The sequence below is a fragment of the Phycodurus eques genome, chromosome 18 (assembly GCF_024500275.1).
Source record: "Phycodurus eques isolate BA_2022a chromosome 18, UOR_Pequ_1.1, whole genome shotgun sequence".
In the NCBI taxonomy this organism is placed as follows: Eukaryota; Metazoa; Chordata; class Actinopteri; order Syngnathiformes; family Syngnathidae; genus Phycodurus; species Phycodurus eques.
The window spans coordinates 18,912,948-18,924,018 of record NC_084542.1 but is presented as its reverse complement, the minus strand read 5'-3'; the positions used below and the strand labels follow the sequence as shown (position 1 = coordinate 18,924,018).

Sequence of the window (11,071 nt, the reverse complement as noted above, 5' to 3'; positions counted from 1 at the left end):
TCAGTTTATTTGTAAAATAATCGATCCCCTCCCTGCAGTCCTGCTTGCGGCCGGAGAGGGCACTGTAACGGGCGCCTCCAGAACTGAACCCTTTTCCAAACTGTTCGAATCTCAAAAGCAGCCTTTTGGGGGAAAAAAAACCCTCGCGGGACCGCCGGCAAAAATGGACGCCCAGTCTGCAGTGACGTCACAGGGCCGCGGCCGACGCCGCACCTCCGGACGTGGACCAATCAGAGACGAGCCCGGCTTCTCCAGAATGCAGATGGCCTTTGATAAATAGCAGCTGATGCAATACTGACTGCACATTACGGCAGCCGGCATCACAGCGACGACGACGACGACAACAACAACAACAACAGCAGCAGCAGCAGCAGCAGCAGCAGCAGCAACAACAACAACAACAACTCAGCTCGACGATCCAACGCCCGTCGGACTGCGTCTACTTGTGGTAAGAACGCTTTTAAGCCCCCCTGCGAAACTCTTCTTTTTTGCTACTTGAATTCCACCGGAAGAGGACGACTTCCGCCTCGGAAAGTCATCTGGCTTGTTCTCACATTACGAGGGGAAGGACTTTTACCATTTGACGTCCATTTTGTTGGTGCCGGCTCCCGCCGATATTGTCTCGTCTTTTAACGAGCGCGCTAGCTCAGCGGCTAGCCGCCGCGGAAACGCCGTTTGATATTCCCTTGCAAATACTACAACGGCCACTCGTGACGGGGGGCGGGGCCACACTCGAGATGTCGGCGCAACAATGGGGGGCATCCGCGGGGGTCTCCATCGCGAACGAGCCCGAGGCCCCGCGGCGCAAAGAGCAAAGCTTTTTGGGGTTTTTGTTTTCGTGGGAATGGCTACAAAAACCCCGCCCTCGCTCGCTGATTGGCCGCCGCTGAAGGCAGGGCGACATAGGAGAAATCGGCGTCGTCAAGCTCGTCAACTGGCGCTCGTCTTTCCTTCTCGGTGAGCAGCACGACGTCCGCGGTGAGTCGCGTTAAATAGAAGAAACGTCCATTCCATCGTCTAAAATGCGAAAAGAACTTTAGTGATGAGCGAAAACGATTGAAATCGTTTCATGTAAAACATGATTGATTTAAAATGATCAAGTAGTCATTTAAAATGATCAAGTAGCACACGTTAAATCGTGTTAAAACGATAATGCGCAAAAATATCATGTTGAATGGAAAAAACTAAACAAAACAACGGGACGACCGAAAAGAAATGTTCAAATGGTTTCATGTATAAATAAAAAAAAGTGATGAGTGAAAATCACATTTTTGTCCAATCTCTTAAAATGTATACATTGTGTAAGTTTTGTGGATTCTGCGCATGTTAAACGCTCCAAACCGCGTGTCCGTTTTGTGCGCGTGCATGTTGCCCGTTTCTTTTTCAGTAAGTTCAATGTTTGCATTCCTGGCAAAGTGACTTGAGGCGTGGAAAACACGGACGGACACAGGGGCTTTTATTTACCGGGAAGGTGCAGTGACGACCGGCACCGTAGGGTGGCAGTCAAATGTGTTTTGAGGCTGACAAATGAAACGTGATCAAATGCGAATCGACCCTCGCAGGTGTCCGGCATGCCCGTCATCAGAACCCTCAGCGCGGCGGCCAAGCGGGCGGCCGCGCCCGGCGGCCCGGCGTGGGGGCCGGCGGCCGCGCGCGGCATCAGCTTCTCGCCGCGCCAGGTGACGGCCGACGCCAGCTTCCACTCGGTGTCCTTCTCCGAGACGGACCACCCCAAGGTGCTCATCACGGGTGAGTGTGAGGCGAACCCAACGCCGGAGGGCAAAGTTTGTTTGGTTTCGTGATGCGACCGCGGAAGACTTCCGGAGGGGAAATGGAACTTGTGACTACACGGAAAGGGCGCAGGTCTGGCTGCTCGGCGCGAAAAGAGATGTGCAATGGCTGAAATATTACAATTCTATATCTTGTCCTTTTCTTTGCCTGCCCGCCGGGCAGCAGGCCAGCTTTGGCTTTCCCCAGGCACTCCACAGAGGTCCCGAGGCGTTCCCGGTCCGGCCCAAAGAATATATTAGCACCTGGTCTGGCGGCGGCCGGACTCTGAGCCCCTCCCGGATGGTTCTCTAAGGGAGAGCCCGGACACCCCGCCGAGGAAACGCATCTCGTTCTTTCGGTCACGACCGTCGCTGAGGGGAGGAACGGAGATCGACCCGTAAATCGAGAGCTTTGGCTTCATCGCCACGACAAGACGCCGCGCCGATCCGCCTGTCGAGCTACCGATCCGCTAAACAAGACCCCGATGTACTTCGACTCCTCCCCAGAGTACAGAATCTCTCGGTTGACCCGGAGAGGGCGCTGCACCCTTTTCCAACGAGGACCACGGCTCAGATTTAAGAGAACCGCTTCACAATTGGCTGCGAACCGCTCCAGCGAGCGTTTTAGACGGCGGCTCGACGAAGCCGTCGGACCCGCGTCGTAGAGACCGTGGTACTGAGGCCACCGAAGCGGGCGCCCACAACACCGAGGAATTCTGTCCGTGAAGGTAGCGAACAGAATTGGCGACCGAGGGCGGCCCTCGCCAGAAACCGGTCGGCAACTCTTGACACCGGTGTACCGGGACCGAACGGTGCCGATCGAGGGGGTCCGGTCCCCCGGGCTCCTGGCGCACCCCGAGCTCGGAACCGGACCCCGCTGCTCCACGGCCGCGCTGCGCTACACTTGGAAAGGACCACCGCCGCCCCCGTCTGCCAATCCAGAGGCGCTGTCCCCGATGTCCACCCGATTTTGGCCCCACGACATCCTGAGCCTTCAGGAGCTCCGGGCGAGGAGCTTCTTAACCGCCCCGGTGTCCCCGAGCCCAGAGATAGGAGAGGCCGCTCGGGAATTGAGTAGTCGCCGAGTCCGGGTCAGCAGCGACCGTCCGCTTGGAAACAAAAGCCCTCGTGTTCCCTCCTAGCTCGCGAGTCGCTCGAGGCTTCCGCGGAGACGCTTTTGCCGCGTGACTGACCAGCAACGCTTCTGTCGATTGCAGGTGGCCTGGGCCAGCTCGGGGTGGGGCTCGCCAAACTCCTACGGTAAGAAGCCTTCACGGGGATTTTTGGGCGGCGGCGGTTGCGTAACATGACTTGTCGCTCGACAGGAAGCGGTTCGGAAAGAACAACGTGATTCTTTCCGATATCCGGAAGCCGTCCAGCAACGTCTTCCACAGCGGTGCGTGCGTACGCTCACTCTTCATGATGTGCTAACGTTGTTGCCTCACAGACTTTTTCCTTTCATCGCACGTTCGCTGAATCAGAACAACAAACCGCAGCACAAAAAGATTCCGTTCAAAGGTAGTCGAGCGCTCGACGACCTCCATATGAATCACGAGTCATATTTCCTAAATCCTCATCACAAAATGCATTTATCATCATCAAAGCAGTTCGTCCAGATCTCTAAAACTAAGCGTGTCCGTTTATTTATTTGAAATATCCAATTATCTGGTATCGCTTTTGATAAAATTGAATTGATTTTGAGACAATTTGTACAGATTTGTTTGTTCAGATATAATGAGATGATATTGGTATATTAAATGCAGTAGTACATGTTTTATAGATGAGTGTTTTTATTACATTTTCCATATTTTAAATAAATATTCAATCAATTCGCATTTTTTTTAGAATTGAGTTTTTGATGCAATGAGTCCGTATTTAATACATTTTATTTTAGACATTCTGGAAAAAACCCACCCAGTCAATATTCGACGCGTTTTCATCTCACAGATTATTATTGTCATATTATTTAATCATAGTTTTAACTAAACCTCCAAATGATTAAATGTTGTACAATTTGTGTGTGTGTGTGTGTGTATATATATGTACACATTTTGTATTTGAACCAAATATGCAATTAGTTGCCAATCCAGTTCCGACATAAATATTCTCATTTTGAGCATTTATCTGCAAAATAGTCCAACGGGGCCAGTCATTCGGTTGCTTTTTCAGAGCTGCATATTGGGTTTGTGTCGAAAACACGACCCTAAATACGCTCCTCCGCCATCGAAGAAAAGCATTCCGGCTTGATTTGCCAATGTTCCGCCGCCGTCAGGCCCGTTCATCTACTCGGACGTTTTGGACTACAAGAACCTGCGCGAGATCGTGGTGAACAACCGCATCACTTGGCTGGTGCACTACAGCGCGCTGCTCAGCGCCGTCGGCGAGGCCAACGTGGCCCTGGCCCGATCGGTCAACATCACCGGTGAGCCGCGCGCCGGGAAAAGGTCGTAGCTTTGGCTGACGTCGTCCTCCTCCTCGCCAGGCCTTCACAACATCCTGGACATCGCCGCCGAGCACGGTTTGCGTCTGTTCGTGCCCAGCACCATCGGCGCCTTCGGGCCCACGTCCCCGCGCGACCCCGCCCCCGATCTGTGCGTGCAGAGGCCCCGCACCATCTACGGCGTCTCCAAAGTCCACGCTGAGCTCATGGGTGAAGTAAGATCCGCTTTCTCTCATCAAATCGACTTTCCCTTTGAAATCATGAATAATCCGTGGCCCTCCATTGCATAAACGCAAAAGAAATCAACTGGTTTTCTCGAGTTTCGTTACAGTGCGTACTGTCATGAAACGTAAGGGGCGTGGCCTAAGGAGTGACATCAGGAGCGGGAGTTTGATCGGCCGATAAGTAGGGACGATAGCGATATCGCAGACTTGAGTATTGGCCATTATTCATGGCTGTCGGCACGAACCGCACATTTCTTAATATATATATATATATATATATCATACTTATTTTATTTTGTAGTATGGAATGTTAGAAAATGTTATGTTACTCAAATAGGGAACAATAGTCAGCAACGGTAAAAATGGACCTATTTATGATTGGAACCAATCTGCAATGAGCCTTTAATTGATCAAAACCAGTTTTGAAACCTTGATTGGAACAAACCTGTCGCGTTACGTGTCACACGAACGATTTCTCGTCATTTCCCCGGAAATGTTCTTTCCTTTCACAAGGAATTTACCATCCTGCGTTTTTCTCAGCAGAAAGATTTATTGTATTGTATTGTATTTTTTCCCCCCAACGTCCTTGAGTAAGCCTTTATCAGAAGAGAAACAACAAATTGTCGCTGTCAAGACAGAAACCTCGTGTGGCCAATTATGGCCAATTTCATATTTTTTTTCACAAATTGATACTTTTGGTCGTTCCCCGCGCGGTCTGTTGTTTATTTATTTTTCTCCAATTATTTTAACCTATTGAACGTGTTAGATAGTTTGAGAACAAAGCTACGAATGAACTCTCTGGAGAAGCGTCGTCACTCTGCGGGAGCCGTGCGGCATTCCGTCTCCTCAAGATTGAAACTCTGGATGTTTTTCTGACAGCGATGAGTGAAAACGGTTTGCTTTGCTACCCGCGTTTGGCTGTAATGCTTCGGTTTTCGCCCGCAGTACTACCACCACCGCTACGGCCTGGACTTCCGCTGTCTCCGCTACCCGGGAATCGTTTCGGCCGACTCCACGCCCGGCGGCGGCACGACAGGTGAGGCGTTAGCTGTCGCGTGCGAGCTATCGCTTTTTATCGGCTGTCTATTCCCAGAGCGTCCCCGGTCGTACGCAAACTTCTTACGAAACGTGTTCGCGTGCAGGCCCGCCGCACACTCGCGCCGATTCAACAGTTTACCTTTCGATCGCTCGACATCGATAGCGTTTCCGTGCCGCCCTCCAGACTACGCCGTCCAGATCTTCCACGACGCCATCAAGACGGGCAAGTTCGAGTGCTTCCTGCGGCCCGACACGCGGCTGCCCATGATGTACATCGACGACTGCCTGCGCGCCACGCTCGAGGTGCTGGAGGCGCCCGCCGACACTCTGGCCATGCGCACGTACAACATCAACGCCGTGAGCTTCACGCCCGACGAGCTGGTACGGGAGCTGCGCAAGCACGTGCCCGAGCTGGAGGTGTCGTACAACGTGGACCCCGTCCGGCAGGCCATCGGTAAATTTGAGCTCGCGACTCCGTAGATAACTCACTCGTGTGATCACAAATTAGTCACGTTGCAATTTAGAAACTGCCAATACTACTACTACAAATACACATCACCTGAAGCGGAGAAGAGGTTTAGAATGGAGGTCAGTGCAAAAAGGTTCTTCGAATAATAGTCACGATTGCAAAGTTGAAGACACAATTGTACTCCCGTCCGATAGGTGGCGCTCGTGTGCATTTCAAACTGCTTCGTAACCGCCGACTAATTCGTCTGGGTTCCACTCTTGGCGTCGTGTCTTCCTGTCGCAGAAATCTGGAATGAATTTCCCCCCCCCCCCTAGCTGCCAATCAAATGATGTCCTGGAACCACAGACGCTGCTTTACCCAGCATCTTTCTTGCCCGCTACGTGTTTGAGTCCGCTTAAAGGCCCCTCGCGGCTGGAATAAATTCCTCACGGGACTTTTACACACCGCGCGCGACGAGGCGCTCTAAAGTGTCCTCGCCGGCCTGAAGCCGCGGGCCGCACGCTAGCTGTCACGTCTGACCCCACCCGCTCTTCGCGCTTGCGCCTTTCTCTCTGACATGCGCACACTCCTAGCCGACAGCGTGGCGCTCTAAAGCGGTCATGCGAGCCCAAAGCCCCGGTCCACACGCTGGCTGTCAAATCTTAGACAGCCAGCGTGTCTCCTCTTTAGCCCGCCTTTCTCTGCGTGACGTGCGCGCACTCACTGCTGACAACGAGGCGCTCTGAAGCTGCCACGCCAGCGGTCTGTCCCAAGGGAAGATGCGGTTTGGGCGTGCAGGTACCTTACAAATCAGACTAAGTACAGAAAGGAAGCCGGAGAAAAGTCACACAAGCGTGGGGCGAGCGCCGCACCGGAAGGCTTGAGCTGAGATCGGAACCCAGAACCTCTCGAGTGTCGGGCAGACTCGCTAACCACCGGCTCGCTATGCTAAACTGCGCTATAACCGCCTTGTCGCCCCCCCCTGTAGCCGACTCCTGGCCCATGAACTTCGACGACTCCAACGCCAAGCGCGACTGGGCCTGGAAGCACGACTACGACCTGCCCGAGCTGGTAACGACCATGCTCAACTCTCTCAGCGGCGACACGCGCATGGCCAGCGCCAACTGACGCCGGGGCGGGTGGGCGAAGCTAAGCTAAGCTAAGCTTTTTGTACATAGTGTATAGATTGACCAAAGCGGGATGGAGCGGAGGCGGCCCGCGTACACGGTCGTTCTCTCCGGGCGCCCGCCCGGCGAATTCTGCCGGCTCGAGCGGACGGACGGCGACGAGCCGCGTTTGGGTGCGGGTGACGGATTGTTTCGCCCGCACGGGGAAACCAAAGCGCTTGCATCGCAAAGGGAAGCCAAATTAGGGTCGCGAAATTCCGGGAATCTTCAAAGTTTCCGTGGCAGTAAAGCAAAGAAATTGAAATATAGTTGGGGGCAAACCATTTTTGCGTCATCGTACCTCAACCAACAAGCAGAGTTCATACAAATACTGTCGTACTTTGCCTTGAAAGTTTTTCCAGTTACTGTCTTTGTGTCGCGAGCCAAAATTTGACGTACGGCGGACCGCCGCGTACTCGCAGTTCGGCACCCGCGGGTTCACCGATTCGCAGGTTTTTATTTATTAGTTTTTTTTTTCTCCAGGAGGAACCGACCTCGAAAATGCTTATTGGTAGTTTATCCCTGCTTCTTCCACAATTTTTAGGGTTTCATTGCAATTGTAGTTGAATATGAATACAATAAATATATCAAGTGCAATTCTAATTTGCGTCGATTATCCGTGCATTTTTGCTATTATCCCCGCGAGTAGCGGGCGTCCACTGTACGAACAAGCGCGGGATGCGATGCCGCTCCGGTGAAGTGAAGAGGAAAAAAAGGGAGTAATTGAAGGTACTGTGATTCCCTGGCACGCGGGCAAGGAGAGCCACCTGTGCTTGAATACGACGGCATTCCGTTCCCAGGAATTTCAATTCCTTCCCGTGGCAAGTTTCTCGTTTGGAAGGGTCGCAAAATCCCCCAGTTGAACTTCCCAATGCCACTGTAGCGGCCACTTGGCAACCTTTTGCCGAACTCTGGTAACTCGAGGTTTTTGCGTTCTAAAAAGAAGCGGTGCCCCCGACTCTGGGGGTCTCGCTCCTGACAATTAACCAATGGTGTGCGAGGGGGTGTGCTGACGAATCGTTTTGCAGAATAAATTCTTCTGTTTATTCCACGAGCTAATATGTTCTTTCTATTGGTGTCCGGCGAAAGCTTTTCTTTCATGTTTCCAGCTGATTTTTCGAATTCTATGTGGGACGATGTAGACCCGAAAGGGAAACGCAACCTGATACGTGGCAGCGTGCTACGGCCGAGGTGTTCTCCTGCTGTTGTAGTTTTTTCTGCTGTTACACCATTTGTGTTGGCAATAAACTACTTTTTCTGCACATTTTGGCCGATTTGCATTTTTTGGGAGAAGACATACAGTGTACCCCGTTTATCGTGCGTGTTTGGCAAGTTGTTAAAACGCATTGACCACATGATTGTCCACAACTACTCGAACAAAACATTCAGCATGATGAAAAACACGTTTACAACTTTACAAATGGGAAGTACTTCGTAGAGCGCACATTACTGAATCAATCAATCAATCCATCCATCCATCCATTTTCTGAGCCGCTTCTCCTCACGCGGGTCGCGGGTGTGCCGGAGCCTATCCCGGCTGTCATCGGGCAGGAGGCGCGGTAAACCCCCGAACTGGTTGCCAGCCAATCGCAGGGCACATACAAACAAACAACCAGTCACACTCGCATTCACACCTACGGGCAACTTAGAGTTCTCAAGGAACCTACCATGCATGTTTTTGGGATGCGGGGGGAAACCGGAGTGCCCGGAGAAAAGCCACGCAGACACGGGAAGAACAATGCAAACTCCACACAGGCGGGGCCCCGCGGGGATTGAACCCCGCTCCTCAGAACTGTGAGGCAGACGCTCTAACCGGTCGGCCGCCGACGACTGAATCCAGCATGCGCATAACTGAATCGTCTCAGTTTGACTTAAAGACTAAAAACTAGAGAGAGACCGATTTAAGTTTTTGTTTTTGTTTTCTTTCAGGGCCGATACCAAGTTTTAGTAGTCAAGGAGGCCGATAGCTGATATTCATTTGCATCTAACCTTAGAAAACACGGGGGGGTGTTCATTCGCATGCCCTTCAGCGATGTGCACCTGTTCGGTTTTTTTGTAAACATAAATGATGCAGCGGGCAAGCACTCCATATCAACAAAATGCAGCTGCAAAATTTGGGGACGACTAAAAACGAGGTGACGGCACGGCTGCCGTATGGTAGTGCTGGCACGAGCGGCCAATCGGATTGGGCGGTGCTCACTTTCGATGAAATGCTGCAATGTTGCTGGCAAACTTGTGTAGTTTGTCCAGCTAACTACGAGACGCCGCAATGTCTCATCTTGCTTTTTAGTCTTCTGACTTTTAATCCTCTTTTTTTTTTTCCTTTTGGTTTTTTTGCGTCTGCGTGCAAGTGTGCGTCTCAAAAGCGTTTTCCATCACAGGCGGGAACTTCTGTCGGACACGTGGCGCTATTTTGATCTTGTGGCAGTCGGTAGCAGGCCACGTAATCCCTTGGCGTTTTGCTTGGACGCACGCGTCTGCGTACATGGACACCACCACATGCAGTGGCGGTTCAAGGGGGGGGGGGGGCAGTGTCACCCACCCCAAAAAAATTTATATAGTGAGACCGGACTAGTCTGTCAAAAATGTTGATGTTCAGCAAACCCGGCCACGAATGTATTCCGGCCCCGTTGGAAAAACCCTCGGACCCCGGTCTGGCCCCCGCTAAAAGAAAATGGACGGATGGATGGATGGATGTTATACATAGTGAAAGGCTAAAGTGACGACTGCTGACTTCTACTACTGACTTTTTCAAAAATGGTTAGAAAACGAGGCCCGCCAAAGTGTAGCTGACTGGTGGCGAACAGCAAACGGAATCGGTGGGCGCGGCTTGGTTTCTCGGCGCCAAATCGCGACACGCGGGTGGACGTGTGCTGCATTTCGATCCAGCAACTCTGAACCCAAAAGTGGCGGTTCGTCGCTATTGGCGGGGGCTCGGGGCGGAGCCCTGATGCCATTCGCAATGTTTTTAAGGTGCCAGGATACAGAAAAACAATGATAAAAACTGGTTGCGCTGCAGGATATGTTTTGCTTTTTCCTCTCTTCACACTTGAACAGTTTCATGAAAAAGTGAACCTGCTAACTAGTGGCCCGGCATGTGTATTACAACATTTGGAAGCAATTGCTTTGACAGCATTCGGGAAGTCCAAGTTTAGACTTGAATGCGGTACAGCGTTGTGGCGAGATCTGCTGGAAGACGTGCAGCGAGATGGAGAAAAAGAGAAGGTCCCCGACTAAGCTCCAGCGATCGTCCGGCTGCAGCGACCCCGGAAATTTGAGCGGCGCTGCCGCAGACCTGTTGTCACGGCGATGATGTCGGAGCGCGCCGACAATCACGGATCTTGATTGATTGTGTGTTGTGTCGTGTCAATAAATGTTGCAATTTTCGGACCTTCCGCTAGGGAGTCACAATTGATTTGGAAGTCAAAACCTCAGTGGCAGCAGGTCAATAGAGGTGGCGAGGTTGCCGCCCCGCCGGCACACGTTGGCCACCACGTTGCTTTTGTCCTAAAATAGAATCCTTTCCAAATCGTTGGATATCTATTTTTAGATCAGCAGGATAGATGCGTGAGTACATACATCTACTTCTGCTCTGAGGCGCGCAAATCTTCACGCATTGATTCTTGGTAAAGGTTTGACAAATTGTACTCAAGTATGAGTACTGCTACTTTACAATAGTATGACTCGAGTAGAAGTAAAAAAAAAGAGTTCTCCGAATGTTTACTTAAGTATTCAGTGAAACAAATACTCAAGTACTGAGGAACTGGTGACTAACTTTTTGGCATGGTTCCTAGTCGAATTTGATGAGGTCACTAGTAGCACACAGTTGTCAGCTAGTGCAGTTTTGCCTGCCTACCAGTGACATTAGGATGTCTTACTAATATGCAGAAATGGAAAAAAAAAATCATGACACTGAGTTGTCTTACTGGTGAGGACAAAGAGCGTACTGGTATGCATGCATGGCCCTAAAGATGGATACCGGGTAC

The 11,071-nt window shown here is 51.4% G+C and overlaps 1 protein-coding gene across 7 annotated transcripts; it reads left to right on the top strand.

Annotated features, from left to right (window-relative positions):
• Positions 1-248: 248 nt before the first annotated feature.
• Positions 249-8,524, top strand: tdh (L-threonine dehydrogenase). 7 transcript variants are annotated; one of them, XM_061704732.1, is made up of 9 exons: positions 249-448; positions 1,563-1,749; positions 2,987-3,029; positions 3,095-3,165; positions 4,042-4,191; positions 4,252-4,424; positions 5,379-5,469; positions 5,656-5,925; positions 6,908-8,524. In XM_061704732.1, the coding sequence occupies exons 2-9, from the start codon at positions 1,572-1,574 to the stop codon at positions 7,045-7,047; spliced, it is 1,116 nt and encodes a 371-aa protein (XP_061560716.1). In that variant the 5' UTR covers positions 249-448; positions 1,563-1,571; the 3' UTR covers positions 7,048-8,524. The 7 variants fall into 7 exon arrangements, with proteins under 7 accessions (XP_061560716.1, XP_061560718.1, XP_061560717.1 ...); XM_061704733.1 differs by lacking the exon at positions 249-448 and adding an exon at positions 591-978; XM_061704736.1 differs by lacking the exons at positions 249-448; positions 3,095-3,165 and adding an exon at positions 1,957-2,860 and having other exon boundaries at positions 1,656-1,863.
• The last annotated feature ends 2,547 nt before the right edge of the window (positions 8,525-11,071 follow it).